Source organism: Echeneis naucrates, chromosome 9 (genome assembly GCF_900963305.1).
Source record: "Echeneis naucrates chromosome 9, fEcheNa1.1, whole genome shotgun sequence".
NCBI classification, from domain to species: domain Eukaryota; kingdom Metazoa; phylum Chordata; class Actinopteri; order Carangiformes; family Echeneidae; genus Echeneis; species Echeneis naucrates.
Window position 1 is genome coordinate 18676054 of NC_042519.1, and position 22351 is coordinate 18698404.

Genomic DNA, 22351 nt, shown 5'->3' on the forward strand with positions numbered 1-22351 from the left:
CGTGGTTTTGTATGAGGGTTTTTTTTAGGATGAAGTAAGAGAGGGCCTTCCATCTCTCCATCAGTTGTTCTAACTCTTCACTGTTTCTCTGTGCAGTTGAGCGAGTCCGCCAGGAACCTGCAGTTTCACACCCCCACAGTGAACCACAATGCATCCACACAAATAACACAGCTACTGCCTCACGCTCCCTCTGTCTCTCTCTCTCTCTTTATTGTAGATAGACAAAACCCCTTCAAATAACATGGAAAGTATTCACACTGCTTTGAATGGCTTACAGTGTGACTGGTTGCACATTGCGACCAGCAATTTAGCTGCGTATATTTGTCAAGCTCTATATTCGTTACTGATCCTAAAAAGAGTTCTGCAGAGGCCACGACCTGATGGAGATCATCAGCCATTTTACAAAATTTGCTTGTCATATATGAGTAGCATATGAATTTCTATCTCTTGGTAAAAGACCTCTGGTAAAGTCCAAGAAAGTTGTTGATGTAGCTGACTGTGCAAAGTGTCCAATAAGAGATAAAGAATGTAATGTAATGGGCGTGTACAGGTACTGATGCTCATATTTAGAAAAATCTGTGATTTTTTTAATCACGTTAACAGTGTCATTTAATCTGTCGTATCCATTCTTTGCATACGTTTGTGTTGTGGTTGCCTGATCCTCATTAATGCCAAAACTTTTAAGCTGTCGCTTTAAAATACTGTACCAATCAATATATGGATGACAACAGGGGAAGATTTTTCAAAAAAAAAAAAAAAAAGTCTTCAAATATCAGATTTTTATTGCATGGAGTATACTGTAGGCTGTGGAAGACATTTGTCTCCAAAATAACAGCTGTTCATGGATTCGGATTGAGGTTATGTTCAACAAATAGTTCAGCATTGGAGGAAATGTGCTTATTTGAGAGAACCAGAATGTGTTGCGCTCGGGGGGGTAGATTAGGGAGTAAAAATGATGAAGATCATGACTGTGTGAGAATGTGACGAAACATCTCGGTCCAAAGTCACGTGTTGAGAGAGGAGCTGCTCTCAGCTCATGGTTTACAGCCACTGACGGGTCAGGGCAGGGTGATAGATGGGTCGTGTCTAACTGTGTAATAAAATTACGGGTGGAGTTATGCAGCCATTGTTAATATTATCATTACTTTACCTAAACACTGATCCTATTCAGCACCCGGCGACCATGGCAGATGTTCAAATAAAACCATTGTCATGTTATGTAGCCAGCAGGCGTGAACCAAAAACGCTAACTACTAAAATAATAACTGTGCTGTGACTTCCTCGGTCGTTTCTGCTGTCGCTGAGGTGTCCACCGACTTCCACTGTTTCTGGAAATCCCTGTTGTGACTGCAGAGCTCATCCGACTCTGTGTTTGAAAACTTCAAAAAGCACAGAGGCTTAGTGTCCTGGTTATATTCTGTTTGTTAAGGCATTGAGGAGAGGAGGGCATCGATAATGATGTTGCCAAATAACAGTCCTATGTGTTGTGCTGCGGCTGCTCTGAAGTTTGTTTATACGTTACTTCCCTGCATTTTCGGCTGCTGTTACTTCTATGAGAAGCGGCAGCTACTTGATTCATGTAATGCTACATTGCTCCATAAAGTTTGCAGACGACAGCCATGTCGTCTATTGTTTCCATTATTTTATTAGCCTTAACAAGAGATACATTGAGAGACCCATGATTTATTCGACAGCGTTCATTTTGTTGGATGTACCTACTGAACTTCCAAATGGGTGCCATCGTTTCGTCCATGCAGTATTCACCTTGGAACAGTGTGTGTGCAGTGAAATACACTTTATACACTGTTCCCAGGAAGAAACCACTGAATGTCAATGCACATACATCTGCTGGCTCAATAAAACCATGAAATTCATAAGAAAACGGCTATATTACCAATTATATTGAACTATTCTTTAATGCAACTCTATTTTTTCATAAGAACAATAAATCCGATATTCACTTCTAATCTGAAAGTGTTTGTTCATAGCACATAACTCAGATCTACCTTTTTGTACCTCAGAGGTTCACTCACTCTTATTGGCCGGTTGTGTGTTTTCACCCACAGATCAGCTAAAGTTCAAAAAATCCAACATCGTTCAAACATAAAGGAGCGTGGAGCAGTTTATCTGAGTTTTGGACTCAAGTTGATCGCAAACAAAACTCAAAATTGGTGGTAATAGCTCTAAAGTCTGTTTGATTTGTGAATAGGCTGCTTTACTAAATTTTTCATATTAACAATCAACTTTATGAGGTAATTTTCTCAAACCTGGGGGAAAATGTCATAATTATGTTGTTTTTAGATGGTGTTAGATGCCTTCAGTTTATCTGAAAAAGTAAAATTCATGTTTGGTTCGCTCTATGATCTATGAAAACAACAACCAAAAGTTGTTGTTTTCATAGATCTAACCTCCCGCAGATTATCAACATGACTTGAAGATGATACATCATATTTATCAGCCTGTTGGGAAAGCTGACTCTAATCTTCTCAGTCACCCCTGCTGCCTCCGGTTAGGACTGATACATAAAAAACAAAATAACCATCCCAGCAGGTGTATCACTCCTGAACTGATGCTCCGGGTGTTAAAAGCTCTCGGAGCACCAAGCCTCTGTACCTATCAGTGCTGTTATTATTGGTGGAACTGCTTCCATCTTTTGTACATTGTCCTTCAGCAAGCAGCCATCGGTGCTGCGGTGTGGTAGTTTAGGGAAAAGGACACTCAGACTCACACAGACGTCCCTCCAGGCCTGTAGAAAAACTTAAGTGGCACATAATAGGATTGTGGACTCCATGAGTGTTTGTTGCCTGTACAACATTTATGAGCCTTGTTTTTTTACAGGCTGATATTAAACACCCTGGCAAATCTCAAGAATATAATGCAGCCTTAAAACTGATTTACAGTGTGTTTAGAGACCTCTGCTGTCGCACTGTGGAAGTCGTAGAGAAAACTGTCCGATCTATTTCCTATTATGTAATAGATCCTGACTGGAGAGTTGTGTTGCAGGATGTTTCACAGCAATTCCTCCCTGCAATGGAGTAACAGAGCAACTGTAAACCAGCAAATGTGTACGGTGGGGAAAAAAAGTTTGATGTTGAGTACACATGATATATTTGTGTTTTTCCGCTCTAGCAGGGCAGCAGTGAGAGTAAACAGCGGAGGAGGAGATCAATCTGTCTAATCCCCAGATAATCAGACAGGTAATCCCTGATGAGAGTGTTGTGAGGCGGGCACAACAGTTACTAGTATACAGTGTACATGCACAGTGTGTGAACCGAGCCTGTCTGTGCGTGTTTGTGTGAGAGAGGCCCGTACTTTGTCGGAGAAGTTCTCTGGAGGGAGCGAACAGCATGGAGGGCGATGAGAAAACTGCAGGATGTGGGATGTTGATTCAGCGATTGTCACATTAGCTGGTGCATCATTAGTTGAATTCACTAGTTACATAAAGTATTGCTGCTGCTGATGGATTAATGTTTTGAATCCACTCACAATGACAAGTCTCCAGAAAATTAAGTATATTTTTGCTCTTTCTAAAGAGAAATAAACCTTTTGAATTTCTGAGCCTCCAAAATGTGTCTCATAAGGACAGAAATAAACAAAGAAGGACATTTTAAACTCCAAACTCTTACAGTTAACTTGCTAACTAAACTATGCTTTTTTTTTTTTTTAAATAACTTTAAATCTAATTTCTGAAAACAGGTTACCGCTGGCAATAACTAACTATCCATGAGGACAAACTAAACTAACAGCCGTCTCCAGGCTTGATTGTTACCATGTTCTCAATTAACTCTTCTCAATCCAATTTCAATTTCCAAAAATTTTTAACTGTTCCAGCTAACAGGCTGAAATCTTCAACTCTTGTGTGGGATTAATCAAATGAGATATAACATATTAATGATCGTGAGTTGGTGGCAGGTGGATGCTGTTAGTTTGGGCAGAGACAGTTTAGTTCTTTCACCCTCTTTCCACACTTGGCCACGTATTAACATTTGATTCGTATTGTCTGGTGTTCACACCACATTAAATTCGCAGGGATAGAGCTTGCTGCATGGTAATTAAAGCAGAATAACAATAATTGAATGTGCATCACATATGCTCCTCTGGTTTTTGTCTTTGGATCATTTTATGAATATATGTACTCAACACGACTGCCCCTGTGGGAGCACGACAAGAGCAGAGAAATGAGCGGAAAATACAGACGTGAGGCGGATTGTGACTGGTGGGTGAGAAAAAGTGAACATAAACTTCACTCTCCTACTAATCTTTCCAAAGCTTCTTCTCATAATGTAAAGATTTTATAGCTTATTGCTTATGGCTACATCGTCTTTCTTAATAAGCTTAGCACGCTCACAAGGAAATTTCAGTATCTTTTGGAAGTAAAAAGTTTCTTTCTGCAAGATAACAGTTATTTTAACAAACGTGCGCATTATTTGAAGAGCATCAGTATTACAAGAAGGTATTCAAAATGTAATAAGCGCCTTTAATTACTCTTATTGCTGATTTCTCCCTCGTCTAATCAAATTTTCTTTCATGTTGGAGCGTTTTTAGTAGGCTGTTCATGATGTTTTCAAACTGAGTAACTGATATTTGTTGAGAACATTTAGTCAATAATCTCTTGCTGATTGAGGCGTTGTGTTCCCCTCTGAGAGTTGTTAGCAACAGGTGGTTTGAGATTATCTCTGTTTTGATACTCACCCACACTCACTACATGTGGTTCTTTCACAGTATCTCACATTCTGTTCTTTTTACACACAGTGTGTATACTCCCACTTACACCCCTGCAAACATAAAGGAAATCCAGATTTTATGGATTTTTATCAGCTCCCCTCTCCTCTATACCCTCGAATGCACACATGAATCAAGTCAACTCTGTGTAGTATTTCTCTGTAATGGTAATTATCACCCAGTGGGACGCGGGATCACTGCACAGAGCCTGGTTCTCCATAGCAGTACAAAGGTGGAGACACATTATGAAGCAGCCTATACAGTTTCTATCTTGTAATCAGCACATGTGGATCTAAATGAATAAGATGAGAAAACATTTTTTTTTCCTCAGATGTTTGTGGTCCAAGTTTTACTGCAAACATGAAAAATCATATATAATGAGCCAGCCTGAGATTGCTCCACTCTCCAGTATTTTTTTTTCTTCTTCACAACACATTTATATTGTTCTGGCTCTCCTGTTGCATTTTTCTAGATGTGTTCTTTTCTCCAGAGAGACACTTTTTTGCAGTCTTTTTTGCAATCTCAGACTAACCTTTGTTGCATGGCATCAGTGTTAATGTAACTGATGCAAACACAGTTCTGTTCACCACGATGGAATAAAAAAGTTAACCTGGTCAGCTATGCTGCCTGATAAACCTCCTTTCAGGCTCTGTGGTCATGCAGTGTACAGCATTTGATTTATATATTCCTCATCAAGTTAATGGTATCAGGTAATTCACCATATAGCTCCACCAAACTTCCACCTCACTGCAGATCTAATCAACCAGAGTAAACACTTTTGTGCGTGTGCTGGATCTGTAAGAGACCGCTCACTGGTTTTAATACTGTGTGGATAAAATGGAAACAAACGGCTGCCTTGGACAGCAATAAAAATACTTCCAAAGATCCATGATGCACGTTATTTGTGACTATGACGCCGGGTCATTAAAGTCTGCAGTTATCATTTTCTTCTAAGTTTCTTTGCTCCACTGAATAATGTTCTACTAAACCTTGATACGTACAGTGAGCATGTGAATGTGCTGCTTTCATATTGTAATAAAACCGGCCTCTCATTAGCATGTGTACACACATTTCACCCCAGTGGGGATCGATCATTTAACACTTGGACAGCTTACATGCCTTTTTATGTCCACTGAAGTAAACAACATCAAAGCTGCAAAATGCTGTTTGCTTCGAATGCGTGAGAGCTCAGAGAGAAAGAGAGAGGGAGGAAAAAAAACAAAAAACAAAAACAGGGTCCATCCATACAAATGTGCAACACAATTTGGCCTCTTGTCTAAGCAGATACCAAAGCAGACGGCAGTGTTGCATCATTAGCGGCTGTTCCAGTGTGTAATCATTGGTGGATCTCAGCTGTGATTCTGTCGTCTCTGCTTTTAAATATTTAGCACAGATGAGTATTTCTGGATCCCCCAGCAATAGTTTGCCTAATGAATCTATTACCGTCGGGTCCAGCTTCATCTTTGACTCTTTAATCTTTAATAAAGAAAAAAGATTTTTCTTTCTATCACAGCACTGCAGCCAACCTGAGCGTCTGTGTGTAGTTATCGTAAGTTTTATTTCCCTAATGTTCAATCTGTTGGACACTGAAGTGAGGTCAGTTCCGGTTTCTCAGAGCTTCTGACCTTAAAGCTCTGTTCTCAAAGCAGGCAATTTTAAATGACTGACCTGAAATTGGTTCTGAGCAATAAAATTTACTGCACTTCATTGTGCATGTCTCTTGCTCTGTGCTGGTGGAAACACACTTCTCTGTGTCTCACCGTCAGTTTCACAGAATCATTTTCGATAGTAGCTGTTTTTCAGAGGAAAAAAAATGTTACGGGTGGTGCGTGGTAAATCGGTTGTTGTGACATTAAGGGTGAAGGAGCAGAGAAGACCCTCTCCCCTTGTTTCTTTTACTTTCCCTCTCTGTCTTTATTTGTGAAATGAAATTTCTTACAGCACAGTGAAAGCCCTTAGGGACGGAGGGTACGTTTGAGCCGGTTTGAAGGGAGAGTGAGATGATCGTCTTGAATGTTACTGTAGAATTGGGAAGCTGCATGTTTACAGCTCAGATAGAGTTGGACCTCGACTTGACTAAAGATAATACAGAACAGTCTCACAGCGTAAAACAGTCCAGTGCATTATTGCCATGATGTCCAGCACAATACACAATTCTGCATATGCGATGGTATGCCATTAAACTTAAATGAATGCAACTGGGCCACTACTGCAGCATAAGATAATAGTATGCAGTATAAAAAGCAGATGCGACTTGATGTGATAATTTGTGTACAAATGACAAGGTCTGAAATGTGCCGATAACAGGAACTGATCGTCCATTTACTGCTTTAAAAAACGACATTGTTTCAGTTTCTACTTCAGGACCATCCTCTTCTTGTGTAAAATTACCAGAGGGATCAATAAAAGCATTAAAAATATCGAGACAATGCTGAAATAGAAGAAAATTGAAGTGGAGGACACATCCAAAGTGCTGGATGTTGGGTTGCCATGGAAATGTGGCACAGTTTAGAAATATGTATTAGGTTAAGAAATATTATGTAACAAGTCCCTGGCCTCCCCCCCCCCTTTATTCTTCTCTGTCTCTCTTTCTCCCTGTCAAACACTGTTAAAACACAGATTATTGTTGAAGTAATAAAATCCAGCCAGCCGGTGAAGCGAAATGACAGATATATATATATATAAAAAAAAAAAAGCATGGATAGGAGAATGAGCTGGAGATGGAGGAGAGTCTGTGCATGTGTGTGCGTGTGTGCACGTGTGTTTGTTTGTGTTCCAATAACCTTGATGACTCTTCCCAGCCCTTCCCCACTGCAGGGGCTGAAGCCCATCCATCCTCCTGCGGGGTAAAAAACCTCTCCTCTGGACTCCGTTTGGTTCACTGAATCCTTACTGAGAAAAACACAAAGACATGAAAGTATGGAGGGATGTGGAGATGGACGAGGAAGAGGAGTAGGAGGAGGAGGATGAGGAGGAGGAGGAGGAGGAGGATGAGGAGTGGGTTTCGACAACAAAAGAAGTGAGGATGCTGCTTTGAGCTGGGCAGAGGAGGCAGAGTGGGATGATAGGTGAAGTGCAAAGAGAGAGGGAGGAGGAAAGAGGTGGTTGGATGGAGAGAAGAGATAGACCATGCAGCGCTCGGTCTCCTCTGCTTTTCCTGACTAAGAATAGCAGCTCTTCTGGTAACCCAGTGCCCCAGGACATGACCAGTTTGAACAAGAGCCTCCATAGCTTCATATAATGTCTGGTGCATGTGTATGCTCTCCTGAAGGTCTCTGTGCTTGTATGTGGTAGCATGTGTCTGTGTTAGAGTCAGGAAATAAATGAGAGAGAGAGCGGGCTAATTGATGGTGATGATAATAGGCTGGTGGAGCAGGGAGGCACAGATGAGACTTTTTCAGTGAATAAATAACTGTCGTGCGTTGAGCCCCCCCCCCCCCCCCCCCCCAATCCTGTCTCCCTCTCAGACTGTGCTGGGTCATTCAAGGGCCACAGAACTTATCGCACAATAAATGCGGGCAAGAAAAGAAACATTTCAGTATGTCTCAGCTGTGCGTCTAGCTGTGACCAGTTCGTCTCAAATGAACAACCACAACATCTTTTTCAGCATCTGAAGTCTTTTTCTATATTTTTATATATTTAAGTTTTTCTCTCTGCAGCACTACTTTCTCATCGTGTTCGGTCACGATGGACAGAAACCTCTGGAGCTGCGGACGGAGGAGGAGAGTGAGAGTGACGAATGGGTGGAGGCCATCCAGCAGGCCAGGTATACACACAGGACTGTACGAAGCTGATGTGGGAGTAATAGGAGCAGTTGTTTCTCCCTGTCCCTCTGCATCGAAAGGAAACAATGTAGCACATCAGCGAGCGTGACTCTAGTTTTATTTCATGTGACAGAACAATAATTAGAAAATATTAAACATGAACTTTTTCACATTTTTTAGGCCGGTAAATCATAATCATGTTTAATTTAACCACAAAACTGGTTATTTTTCCAGAAAAAAAAAAAACAAAACAGGTTTTTCCTCCTGTTCATTTCTGTGCTGAATTCATGTTTTTGGTGGAGCGTGTGTGTCTGTGTGTTTGAAACAGACTTTTTCAAGCTCTTCCCTGCTGATTAATTGACAGGCTGCATCAGGATTTTAGGGGACCAGCTGCTGAGAGTTAGCACATTCATACACCCCACTGTCTTCCAAACTTAAAGTGGAGGATGACCAGAAAAAGTTTACATTGTCAAAGCAAGTTGGTGGCTTGTTATTTTATAGTGGTACTTTGGATTTAAGCAAACCATAATATCAATATGGCCCTTTTTTGATTTCACACAAGGTGGAAAACGTTGATTCATTCTTTTTACTGTGAGATCAACAAATAAAGTGTGCGATTCTCTCACTTTGTGCTACACTTGCAGTTACTCTGACATCATCATTGAACGGGAGGTGCTGATGCAAAAATACATCCACCTCATACAGATAGTGGAGACTGAGAAGGTGGCCGCCAATCAGCTTCGCACGCAGCTGGAGGATCAGGACACAGAGATTGAAAGGCTGAAATCGGAGGTACAGCACACACACTATTGCTGCAGCACGCGCTGCAATAATCCCCAAGATATTTGTCCTACATGTTCATCAAGCCTTGTTTTCATTACCCAGAGCTGATAGAGATGTTCCTAAGTCATGCAAGATATTTAAACATTACATCAAACATGCGTACTGTTTAAAACACGACCTCCACTCAAGCGTCTGTCATCCACGCTGTGAGATCAGGAGGTGGCAGAAGATCTTGTGGAAACATAAACACATCTTTGCTGACATGTAGCACACACTGGAGACGGTATCACTCTGTTCGCTGCCACTCAGGGGGATAGGTCGTCAGCACAAATCTTCACGGGTGAATTCATTGATGTAATTCAAGGTGATGCATCAAAAATATGATAAACAAATTCACCAAGAACAGGAGGACAGAGAGGGGATTTATAGAAACATTTATGACATTTATTTGACATAACTGAACGCAGAACCAGAACTTGGAAAATTAAATATTAATTTAAAATGTTAATATTTGAAATTAAAAAAAATATTTCTTTCTCTTTCATGATTATCATTAAGTGTAGCATCATTTAGTGTGTGGCATAAATCTGGGTTTGTTTTTTTTTTCCTTTCAAGAATTAAAATAAGGTATGCATACATAAAGTTCACTCACTCATTCATAGACTTTGATATAAACCGATGGCCCTGTGTGTGTTCAATCATGCGGTGTGTGTGTGTGTGTAATTTCTTCTTGCTTTGTTTATGACGGCAGAGGAGTGGGTGTGAACGGTTCTCAGTCTCCTCTAAGTGTAGGAGGACAAGCCCACTGCTCAATAAAGACAGCCCATCAGTTTCCCGACAACCGATTACGCTTATCGAACACAACACGTTTCTGTTCCGTCATCGCAGCACAATAAGTCAGAAGTGCACACACACGCACAAAACAACTGACCTCTACATCGTTAATCAGAACTAATTACAATTCTCTCTTTGTCTCTCACTCACCCAGCACCAGGCAATTATTGGTTTATTGCAGTTGGGTCAATAGTTCTAATCTTCTCTGAGGTAAACAGTAAGTGAGTTTGCAAACACGTTCAACCCCGTTAACACTGTCAGAATTGTTGAAAAGGAGTGTATCGGCAGAGAACTGAAGTTCGGGGCTGGTCGATCATTCAGCATCATTTAACAAAATTCTGTGCCCAAGTGAATAAATGAAAACATAGCTAAGATAATTACTTCTCCTGGTTCCGTAAAAATCCAAAGCAGTATCACACAGCTATTGAATAAAACATCTATAAAACTAGAGTTTGGTTATAGTATTCATGATTTTTCATCTGGTTTCATTTTGTAATACGTTTTGGGCACAGTTTTTAATCATGTTCACTGTTTTTGTAACACCCTCTGTGAGAAAAGTAATTTCTTCATGAATGCTGAGTTTTACTGACCTGTGGATAAATACATTTCCGACTTTGCACGTTTACAAAAACAAAAACATTCTCTCTCTCTGTCTCACTGCAAGAAACTTTATGGGAAAACAAGAAACTACGACAGGAAATTTTTATTATTTGGAAATTGCAAAGGAAGTAAAATAAAGGTGTCTACCGAAACAACGTTTAAACATGTAACTCCTAATTGGAGAACAAAATTATTAGGTGGCTGTGCTGTATCAGGTGGCTGGGAGGCAAAGCAGAGACATATTCAAAGTACAGGTGTTTGACAGAAATGCAATTCTGTTCAGCCCCTTGGGGATGCCATTTACATTTTGGGCCAGCTGCTAACATCTCCATGAATCCCTCCCCCCAAAGTCATTTCCAATTCTGTCTCTGCTCGTCTGTGTCAACAGTCGCTTGTGTTTTTGCTTTTATATTGTATTTCCATCTTTGGGAGGAAATCTTGAATGGATTAATCAGTTATGCAGCTTTTAGTTTTAATTTTCCCTTGGTACAAAACGTGGCACGTACTCCTCACAACTACACACAGTGATTAAATTTCATTGGCAGGTTACAGTGAGCCAGGTTCATAATAAAAATGCAAACGAAAGACCTTTTTTAATTAGGAAACATCTGCCTGTTTAATGGGGCTGCTCATGAAAAAAACTATTGGACTTTGAGAGCCGGCACACAATTGATGATCCGTCTCATTAAAACATACCCCTGTTTGTTTGTTTATATATGTGTGTTGCTCCGTGTTTATGAATAATTAAACCAACTAGCCACTGTAACTGTCAACACTTGGCAGACTGGTTGCTGGCTGCTGCCATTTGCATGATCGTGCTACTGAATAAGAAAATGAGGATGAACGCTGTGCGGTCGAAAAGAGCTTCGGTCTTATGTTCATGCTGCTCTCATTATGTGATAAACTGATGTTATCATGAGGCCCCAAGGTAAAAACAAACAGGTTGGAGTGATGTGGTACTCCAGCCAGCTTTAAAAACCTTTTAAATTCATCCCTGGTTTTTACAGAGAGTTGAATATGAAGTGAGGCTCTTTTTTCCACATCCTAATAAAATTATGGCTTATTCCTTTTGTGATGCATCTCATATAATGCTCCCTTCTCAAACAGAAGATGACATCGTCTTTGCAGTAGGTGGTTGGTTTTTGTCCACCTGCGAGGTCTAAAGGCTCGTCTGAAGAGAGCTGTAGTAATGATACGAGAGCTGACGCAATTAGACAATGTCCTGACATTATGGTTCCCACAGATTGGGCCTCACAGGCGCTCTAGAAAGAGAACATTTTCAGAGGCAGTGGATTATTCTTTGTCTTCGGACCCCGCTGTGCCCCACAGTGCACTGCAGGTGATCGGACACATATAAGACTTAATTTGCTTACTGTGACAAGCTGATAGCAGCCTGTTACCCCTCTCTGTCATTCTCTGATTCTGAATATAGGCACCAGATTGTCAAAGATGAGGAAGTCTGATGTCTATCTGGTGAAAACACACCAAGTTTAATGAGCACATTCTAAATGATTGTCACTTACACACAATATAACCACTGAAACTTTATCACCTTACAATCAGTGTCTTTTCAGAACATGTTTAGTCCTACACATTGTTTTAATGTTTGTCGCTGAATGTCTCCTAAAAGATTGTGGCTCTGAACAAGACCAAGGAGCGAATGCGGCCTTACCACATCAACCATGAAAATGAAGACCCAGATATCAAGAAGATCAAAAAGGTAGTCTCCCCCCCCCAATATTATCAGATAATGAAGAAGCTTCTTGTACTTTTTCATGTTTGCAGTAGAAAAAGATCTCCAAATCACCATTTGCTACCATGTCGCTCTGCCATGTGTGCTTGTTTGTGTCTACTCAGGTGCAGAGCTTCATGCGGGGCTGGCTCTGTCGCAGGAAGTGGAAGATCATCGTTCAGGATTACATCTGCTCCCCTCACGCTGAGAGCATGAGGAAGAGGAACCAGATCGTCTTCAACATGGTGGAGGCAGAGACAGAGTACGGAAATAGATTATGCCTACAGTGGCACAGCAGCACCAACTGTGGAAAAGTTGTCACTGTCGTTGAATTTTGCAGTACATGAGGTTTACTTATTTCACATGAAATGCTGTGAGAAGATAGTTGTTTTTTTTTTTTTTATTGAATTAAATGTTATTGGATTAAATTAAATTGAACTCGCCCATTATCACTGAATTTTAAACAAAACCACCTCTTTTAGTTCAGACAAACTGAACCTCCTGATCTGAAGCTGCAGGTGGAATTACCCTCCCAGGATGAATAAAGTAATTCTGAATATGAGAAGACCGTTGCTTGCAAATTAAACAATTATTTCAGTCCTTCAGGCGTCTCACATTCTCAAACACGCATAAGACGTGCTCATTTGGTTTGATAATAACTTCAAAATGACTGCAAATCACAAACTTACATATTGCTTCGTTGATGAAACGGGCATCTGGTGACTGGAGTCATATTTGTTGAGAAAGTAATGTGTGCAGCGTGCACAGTTATGGGCAAACAAGGAAAGTTCTCTCTCCTATAACAAATAAAAAGAAAATGCCACCTTCTAAATATGAGATAACATTTAAGGTATATTGCAAAATTACCGAAACCAAACTATGAAACACTAATATTCTCTTCATGGAACATAACTACTTATTAATGTGTTAGAGAAAATAATAATGATTCCCTACAATATGGCCCGGAGTCGACTGCAGATGACTAGTCCAAAGTCTGTGCAAGGAAAATATGCCAATGTGGATATTAATGTTTTCCTCTTTGTGTGTGTGTGTGTGACTACAGGTACGTCCACCAGCTCTTCATCCTGGTGAACTGTTTCCTCAGACCTCTGAGGATGGCTGCTAGCTCCAAGAAACCCCCCATCAGCCACGACGATGTCAGCAGCATCTTCCTCAACAGGTGTTGTTGTCTACCAGACTGTGTACATCCAAATATTCTGTCCATCTAGTTTCTCCATTTAACAATCAATCAAAACTCTCCGCTGTCATTTCCCCCACATTTAACTTCTATGGTTCAGTGAGACCATCATGTTCCTACATGAGATTTTCCACCAAGGCTTAAAGGCGAGGATCGCCAACTGGCCAACTCTGGTGCTGGGTAAGCTGTTACGTAAACGCACACAATACACAAAGACACACTGTTTGGTCTGTCATTCGGTAGCATCAAGGTCAGATTTTCAGTGGTCCTCCTCTTCCAGTTTGTCTCATTCAAGTGTCAGCCTTGACGTCTTTCTGCCTCATTCAAACACACACACACATTTGCCTATCTTAGTCTGCAACACCAACAGTCATTGTCTTGACAGACAATGGCCACTCAGACCAGAAGGCATCCCACGATTTCACATCCAAAATCAGATAAGCATCACCTAGGAGACAGACTGCTGAAAGACATGGCAACAAATTACTTGTGACAAATTCAAAAAGAAAAGGCTCCACTGATTAAACATGCCGCTCTTATCTGACTCTCTGCTTCACACTGAACAGACATTTGACCAACAGTCTGTTTTGCATCAAATTCATTTCTGTGCTATTTGTTCGCTCTCTTATTAATATCGTCATAAAAAAATATGTACAAACACAACGCACAAATGGACCAATACCAGTGCAGTGGATTAGGCTAGCGCTAACATTAGCAGCTACCTACCACTCCAGGCAACTTTATTCTTTCACCAGCCAGCAAAGAATTGAAGCATCGTTTTCCTGATTTACTTAGTAGTTATTTTTACAACTGAACTTAATATCCAGTAAGTTTATATATATGTTTCCCCATTTTCTTTTAACATTATTTAACTCCTCACATGTATCTACGAAACCGTTTTCCTGTCAATTTAATAAACGTATATTCGAGGGTTAACTAATAAACATGAGCACCTTGGGTCTAAAAGTTGCAGTTGCTGTTTGTGAGTGTTTACTTTTGTTTCTAGCTGACCTGTTTGACATCCTGCTGCCCATGCTGAACATCTATCAGGAGTTTGTGAGAAACCATCAGTATAGCCTGCAGGTCTTAGCCAACTGTAAACAGAACAGGGACTTTGACAAGCTTCTAAAACAGTACGAGTCCAATGCTGCCTGTGAGGGAAGGATGCTCGAGACTTTCCTGACGTACCCCATGTTCCAGGTACAGGTTTGGCACAAGTGCACATTTTTCATTAACCTAGAAGAGCACGTCAAATTTTTGTCTCCATCTAACGCTAGAAATCACATTTTGTAAATGTTTCGTATGCTTTAATAACCTTTTTTTCCAACTTCAATCTACTTTCCTTTAAGATTCCCCGCTACATCATCACCTTACATGAGTTACTGGCACACACGCCTCATGAGCACGTGGAGCGCAAGAGTCTTGAATTTGCCAAGTCCAAATTAGAGGAATTGTCCAGGTGCGTATCTGCTTGTCAGTCTCACAACTCAACTCCTTCGCTTTCATGTTGAATATCCAACTAACTGGTGTCTTTGTGTGTGTCCAGGGTAATGCACGATGAGGTGAGTGACACAGAGAACATCCGTAAGAACCTGGCCATAGAGAGGATGATAGTGGAGGGCTGCGACATCCTGCTGGACACCAGCCAGACCTTCATCAGGCAGGGTGAGCTTTCATCCACTGCCAGCGCTGCTTATCAGACAGCACAGGTCTGAAGGTTTACTTCAAAGTAACGCCTTTCCTCAGAGAGCTCGGACATGGTGCTCAAGTGGAGCTCAGTCGCTGAATCTTGACATTAGCTACTGGGACACTTTCTACAAGAGGGGAGATTTGGCTGTCAGTCAGCTTTCCCAGTTAAATGTAATTCTGACTTATTGAAGATATATTTCTGAGTGGATAGTATCAGGTGTTGCACATATCGATGGCTTCCCACCTGAACCTTCCAGACTAAACCATATTATCTAAACTTCCATTGCCAGATAATTGGATTAACTCTGATAACTCAGTCTTGGTGTGGAGTCATGGTGCCATAACAAACAGTCCGCCTAATCTAATAAAGTAACAACATTCAAGATCTCAAATTCACAAAATAAATAGTTTACTTGCCATCACTGGAATGAAAATGACAAATAGTGAGAGGGATTTCATTTCTAATGCAGTCTTCACCGAGAGGTGTTCCAATTACCGCAGTGTGCAAAAACTGGTGCAGAGTAATCTGACTGATCAAAATCTCATGAGGTCAAATCCAATATCCATTTAAAGCAGGTTGTTTTTTCCTGCTGTGATTCAGCACAGTTAAGTTTTGACAGGGCATGACGTCTACTGACCCTGTTTGTTTTATCATTTCCCTAAATCTGCCCCAGCCAGTGATCCATTCCTTTGTTTTATAATCGCCTCACAAAGGTGCACACAGTAAATGTCTTTTGAGCAAGGTTTGAAAATGTTCGGCTTTAACGTTGCTGTGAAGGCAGCTTCAGCTTAATGGCAGCTTAACGAAATGTGATGTAATCCTGTCCACCTCCTGTTCTTCAGGCTCTCTGATCCAGCTGCCGTCGGTGGAGCGAGGGAAGCTCAGTAAGGTCCGTTTGGGATCGCTCTCTCTGAAGAAAGAAGGGGAAAGGCAATGTTTCCTCTTTACTAAGCACTTCCTTGTCTGCACACGAAGCTCTGGGGGGAAGCTTCACCTTCTGAAGGCGAGAACACGTTGGCCTCTGATTTCCTCATTGTTACCTCAGTGAGCAAATTCATTTTATGAATCAATAGTAATGCTTGGATTAAAATTTCTGTCTCCTTTTTCTTGAATTATTGCAGCAAGGTGGAGTTTTATCCCTAATTGAGTGCACACTTATTGAGGAACCTGATGCCAGTGACGAAGAGTGTAAGTTTACTGCGTGTTGGTTGACGCTCAGGGAGCTCTTATTGGCTCATTTAGGCCTTTCACCACGCATGGAGGTTAATTAGATGTCTGACAATAAGTGTCCAGAAATTCCTTCCCCTTAAATATCAGATTTTCACCCCTTTAAATGTCAGGTTGTGATCTTTTAACATTACAGCGCCATCATTTTATTTTTCTTCTAATGATTCATTTTGCAAATGGGGAGATAGATGAAACAACCTACACAAACGCGCACACACGCATACGCACACGCAGACACACACAAACACAAACACACAAAACATTTGCTGAGACAATTACATACACATGCACACTTGCCTTCAACACACAACACACACAGTTAAGCCTCAGGGCTTTGCGGAATGGAGATAGTTGGTCTGTTTAATTAACCTTCTGTGTGTGTGTGTGTGTGTGTGTGTGTGTGTCTTTTTTACTGCTATGCCCAAAGGGAGGTGTTGTTAAAAGCTCTTCTCTTTTCTTCTGTCATGCAGCTAAAGTTGGTGGTCAAGTATTTGGTCAGCTGGACTTTAAGCTTGTAGTTGAACCTTCAGACTCACCTTCCTTCACTGTGGTCTTACTGGCGCCGTCACGTCAGGAGAAGGCTGCATGGACCAGCGATATTAGCCAGGTAACACACAAAGTTCAACACACACACCCAGACAAACACAGAATAACAACAATCTCCAAATAGCGAAAGCACGTCCCCGTTGGGCATTGAGAAGTCTTAGTGATAAGTAAACACAGACACGGGTGCAGCTCCCCAGGGGCCAGGTTCAGCTCACTGCCTCAGTACTTCACAAGCACCATACGAGCATGTCAGACTGGATTAATTCTTAACAGACAAAAAAATACCCTGACACTTCTAAATAGCTTCTCTTTCACACCATCTCCTTCTCACCTTTGAAATTATTTTCAAAACTACGTGTCTCATTTGTTTTTGAAATAATCATCAGTGTCAGATAGATTATTGCGAAGGAAACACACAGTTTGTTTTCCACCAAAAACGATTTAACAACTCTCAGACTCCAAAAATCAATCTCTTTCAATAGTGTTGTTCAAACAAAAATGAAAGTAATTAGCAAATGCTGTCTCCCATTTTATTCTGCCATCATTTATTCACATTTTCTGTCCCTTCTTGTAGTGTATCGACAACATTCGGTGCAATGGTTTGATGACCAGTGTATTTGAGGAGAACTCCAAAGTCACCGTGCCTCATATGATCAAGTACGTATGTCTGTGAAGAGGAGAAACCCTCTCTTCGTGTTGGTGTTGCAATAAGTTCATAATGTAGCACACCTGGATGAAAATGTAACAGTGGTGTTGATGTACGGTAACTTGTAAGGCTGTATATTATGTATTATGCTTTCTTTTATATTTATTCGTGCTGGTGCTCGACTCAACAGTACTCTTTGGTATTATTTTTAGCCCCCTTCTTTAAAATGTGTTGGTTTTGTACTCATTTTGCTTTTGCTCGGCTCCTTTCACAATATTTTCCTCGCTTAGCAGCCCAAACAGTCACCCATGCTTGGTTATGTGTGTGTATGTGTGTGTATGTGTGTATATCCATCAGATCCGATGTGCGTCTCCATAAAGATGATGTTGACATTTGCTTCAGCAAGACGCTCAACTCCTGCAAGGTCCCCCAGATCCGCTACGCCAGCGTGGAGCGGCTCCTGGAGAGGCTGACCGACCTGCGCTTCCTCTCCATAGACTTCCTCAACACCTTCCTGCACACATACAGGATCTTCACCACGGCAGCGGTGGTCATGGACAAACTGGCCAACATCTACAAGAAGCCCTTTTCCTCCATACCTATCAGGTCATACAGTGCTGACACAAAAATGCACCATCACAAACACAAGAAAGGGAAGACACAGTAACACACACTGTACACGTTCACTGCTACCAACAACGTGCTCACATCTCATACATCTTGACACAATATTCCTCTACAGATAATTTTTTATGAACACATGCCCATTTCTTCGTGTCCATGTTTGGCATTTTATGAACTTTCTTTTCTTTCTTTTTTATGTGTGAAGGATGTAGTCAGTTTTTTCGGAGAAGTGGGCAGCGCAGGCGGCTTCCGCCTCTGCCTACGACGTTAAACACACATCGGCTGAAATACATACTAGTCTTTGTGTAGAGTCCAGCAGGACAGATGCTCCAACACAGTTTTTGGCACAGACATAGGAATATATTGTGTCAAATAAGGTCTCCCTCCCTCTCTCTGCTTTTCCCATGCTCCCTCTTTCTTGTTAACGTCTGGCTGCATCACAATTGTGTGTTTATGTTCCTTCTCCTGCCTCGCTTCTTTAAACATGAAAAGCTCTGCCTTTTCCTTTGCCCTGGGGCAGGTTTGTATGTAAAGCCTAACTGACCATGGACTGGAGAGGAAGAGGAAGAGCTCGGACTGTAGGTGTGCAGGAACTGTGGTGTTAGTAGAGAAAGTCCTCTTTCTTAAACTTTTACTCAAATAGCTTGTGTTTAATTTATGTAATGTATTCCACTCTAGCTGGGCACACAAGTAGGCCACATTTTTTAATTTCATTTCATTCATTTCCATAATTTGTCAGTAATTTTCTGATCCTCAGTGCATGCTTTATGGCTCTTGTGCTATTTCTCATGTTTTATCTGGATAGTATTATCAGCCAATCGAGCATTTATTTCTATGGCACTCATATTGGGTTTTTTATTTTTTATTTTTTATAATTTTCTTGCACGCACTGCAATTTTGTGTCTTTCACAGATGGTTAGATTGAACCTTGGTTCTGCTTCTCTCGGCTGGCTCTTAGAGAGTCACAGTTATGGGGGCTCACAGACAAAAGCTCACAAATGTTTACATAGCTCTCTGCCTCATGCACTGTACTGTGTTTTGTCCCATGTGGCCAGTATCTGTCGATATTCTCCCCCCACCACCACTACTCCACAAACACACCGTTACTTTTCCAGAGGAGATTCATTTATCACGCCTCCATCATCTCCCCTCAGACCATCTTCTATCTATCTCTGTTACATCCTACGGTCATCCAGCCATCACATCGGTCCACTTAATCATTTTCGCTGTCATCCATCTCTTCATGTCCCCCTCCAACTACAGGGCGCAGCACCACTCATTTGACCGCCTGTCCATTTCATCCATCTGTCCCGACTACAGCCTGAAGATCAAGAAGATAGCCATGGAGCAGTCCAAGTAACCAACAATTCCCTCTCTGTCCTCTGTCTCTTTCTGACTTTTCCGATGCATGACTTTCCCCTTTACTGAGATTAAATTTTAGGATCTAGTGAATAACAGAACAACACTCAGGGTCTGTAATGTAATGTTGACCTGTTTGAGACATTTTAGGATGATGCTACATTGACATGGGAGAGGGGAAAATGTTTAGCAGTCTGCAGTCAGCAGCTGGTCTGTAGCATGTTTTCTCACTGATGCATCGCTTCCTCAGGGCTGAGTTCCCTTCTGTTTTCATATTGATCTTTTGTGTCATTCCTACTCAGTCGGCTCTGTATCCTTCTGTTGGACTCAGCATACCTTCTCTCTGTCTTTCCTGTATATTTTTCCCTTCTCCATCGTCGTTTTTCTCCTCCATTTCTCCTTCAATCTGGGGTGCCAGTTGTTCTAGCTTTCGCTGAATAACAGGCTTATGTGAATAAATGGTGGCTGTTTTTTTTATCCATGCATGATTGCCTCTCCCTTGATGTAGCTCTTTACATATGGCTCTCCGATCACCTTCTATGTTTAAATATGCACATTTTTTGGATTAATAATACACCTAACTCCCACCTGGCTACTGCCGCTCCCTGTTTCCTGGAGACACTGTTTGCTACTCTTAATACATGAAAAAAAAATGAACCTTCAGGGCTTAGAGACTAGCATGGTCTTGTTTTGAACTCCTGCAATGACTTTCCTTGACTGTTTTCTTTTTATCCATCTCTCCATTTTTCTGAAGTCTTTATTGCTTTTTTTTTTTTTTAATATCCTTTTATTTTGCTAACATTTCACCCCCCCCCCCATTTCAGGTCCTTGGAGCTGTTCTTCGCCACCAACCAGAATAACAGAAGTGCTGAGAACACAAATGACAAATCTCCTCGTCTTTGCCGCAAGTTCTCCTCTCCTCCCCCTCTGTCTATCCCATCCCGCACCTCCTCCCCCGTCCGAACACGAAAGCTCTCCCTCCACTCCCCCATCACTGCCAGGGTTGGAGGCCTCGACCTGACCGGTCCTCTATCAAACTTCATTGTCAACCACAACACTTCCCAGTCGGCTGCCAGTAGTCCCACATCTGCCCACACCCCTCAGACCCCAACGCCTCAGACCCCGACCCCAACCGCCTCTTCTCCTCCACTGCCTCCCTGCTCCACCTCTCCCCCACCCAACAACTCAAAGCCACAGCAAGACCAAGTATCACCTGTCGCTTCGTCACCGGACCAAAGTCCAGGCCCGACTCCAGACGGAGAGGAGGTGCCCAGGATTGACCCCTTCTGTGGGAAGCTGCGACGGAGCATCCGCAGAGGTGTGTTATAGCGTCCATATGAACACAGTACAAAAACATTTAAACTCCAGAAAACACAAGGGCCATGCTTTGTTTATTTTATACTATCTTTGATGGCGTGGAAACACCCTTTTCTGCAAAAACAACCTCATTATTCAACAAAGCAGAAGTTATTCACAGTTAAATGTGCAAACTCAACCTTAAAAATACTAAAAATAGAGAAATTTCAATTTCTCTATTTTTATCTTCTAATCCTAGATTAAAAGTAGAAGTGATCTTTTTTTGCGCAACGCTAATCAACTTAAAAGTGTAATCGGGAATGTAAGAGTCATTTGCTGGATTATGTAACTGTGGCTGACCATTAAATTCTTTTCCTGTGCTCCCGTACTGTGCTTAGCTTCTCACCGTGTGCAGTTTGCGCTGTAGATATATACACACTGTACATTTTCTATGCCATTCTCCTATAGAGCCTGATTGGTGTCCTGAATGGCTTATGAGGAGCTTGAGGTCGCTCATCAGATGGTGGAGTTTGAAGTGTTCTCTGTTAGTGCAGAACATGTGCCCGGTGGGACATCATTATCTTATGATTTACATGCTCGAGTCAGCTGAGTTGACTCTCCACCACGCATCCTCAGATCTTCTAATGCTGGTGTGCCACAGCCTGGGCTGGAGGCAGGAGAGAGATCAGCTCAGATTGTCGGAATATATACGAAGCAGCACGACGAGAACAAGTGGTGGTTAGACCCTAATTAGCATCTGAACACATACGCACATACTGTGTGTGTGTGTGTGTGTCCATTTCCATGGGTGTGTACATCTGTGACTGCTGCTAAGCACTCAATAGGAGATAAGGACTTATCCGCAGTCATACCGTCAAGCCACCTTCACCTCTGCATACTGTCTCTCCATTTTCTGAAGCTCGTAAAGCTCTGTATCTGCAGTAGTCTTTATATCTTTGTCCATACAGCTATTTGCATATTTTTCTATTTGTCTATCGATCTTACTTTTTCTGTTGGCCTTTCATTGTTCACCCACAAAATGCCGGAGTGACTTTCTGTGCAAATGTTGAAGAGTCATCAGGTCTCACAGTGTGAGATAGTCAGTGACTTTAAAGTGATATCAAAGTGGAATCTGCCTTCATGAAATAAAGCTGTATATATTCTAAATGTAAAATACCACAATGCATAAAAAATGTGGCATCCACAGTAGGGCAAAGGGTAAATCCATAGTGTGTGGTGTTTGCTGTATTTTAGGCCAAATACAACAATTGGTGTGTGACAAATTAAAGGAAAAATCTGAAGGAATACATGCTGAAAGTCACTGACTGCA

At 41.5% G+C, this 22351-nt stretch overlaps 1 protein-coding gene across 2 annotated transcripts in view; it reads left to right on the forward strand.

The window, feature by feature from the left end:
• rasgrf2b (Ras protein-specific guanine nucleotide-releasing factor 2b) overlaps nt 1–22351 on the forward strand; it is a 31470-nt gene that overhangs the window by 2234 nt on the left and 6885 nt on the right. Inside the window, exons 2-17 of one of the 2 annotated variants that reach the window (XM_029510266.1) lie at nt 8382–8488; nt 9131–9278; nt 12334–12423; nt 12561–12697; nt 13499–13615; nt 13734–13813; nt 14640–14833; nt 14983–15092; nt 15180–15298; nt 16166–16326; nt 16445–16511; nt 17021–17157; nt 17671–17753; nt 18100–18348; nt 19630–19722; nt 20550–21043. In XM_029510266.1, the coding sequence (XP_029366126.1) occupies nt 8382–8488; nt 9131–9278; nt 12334–12423; nt 12561–12697; nt 13499–13615; nt 13734–13813; nt 14640–14833; nt 14983–15092; nt 15180–15298; nt 16166–16326; nt 16445–16511; nt 17021–17157; nt 17671–17753; nt 18100–18348; nt 19630–19722; nt 20550–21043 (2386 nt within the window). The remainder of the gene's footprint in view (nt 1–8381; nt 8489–9130; nt 9279–12333; nt 12424–12560; nt 12698–13498; nt 13616–13733; nt 13814–14639; nt 14834–14982; nt 15093–15179; nt 15299–16165; nt 16327–16444; nt 16512–17020; nt 17158–17670; nt 17754–18099; nt 18349–19629; nt 19723–20549; nt 21044–22351) is intronic. The other variant, XM_029510267.1, reaches the window with a different exon arrangement.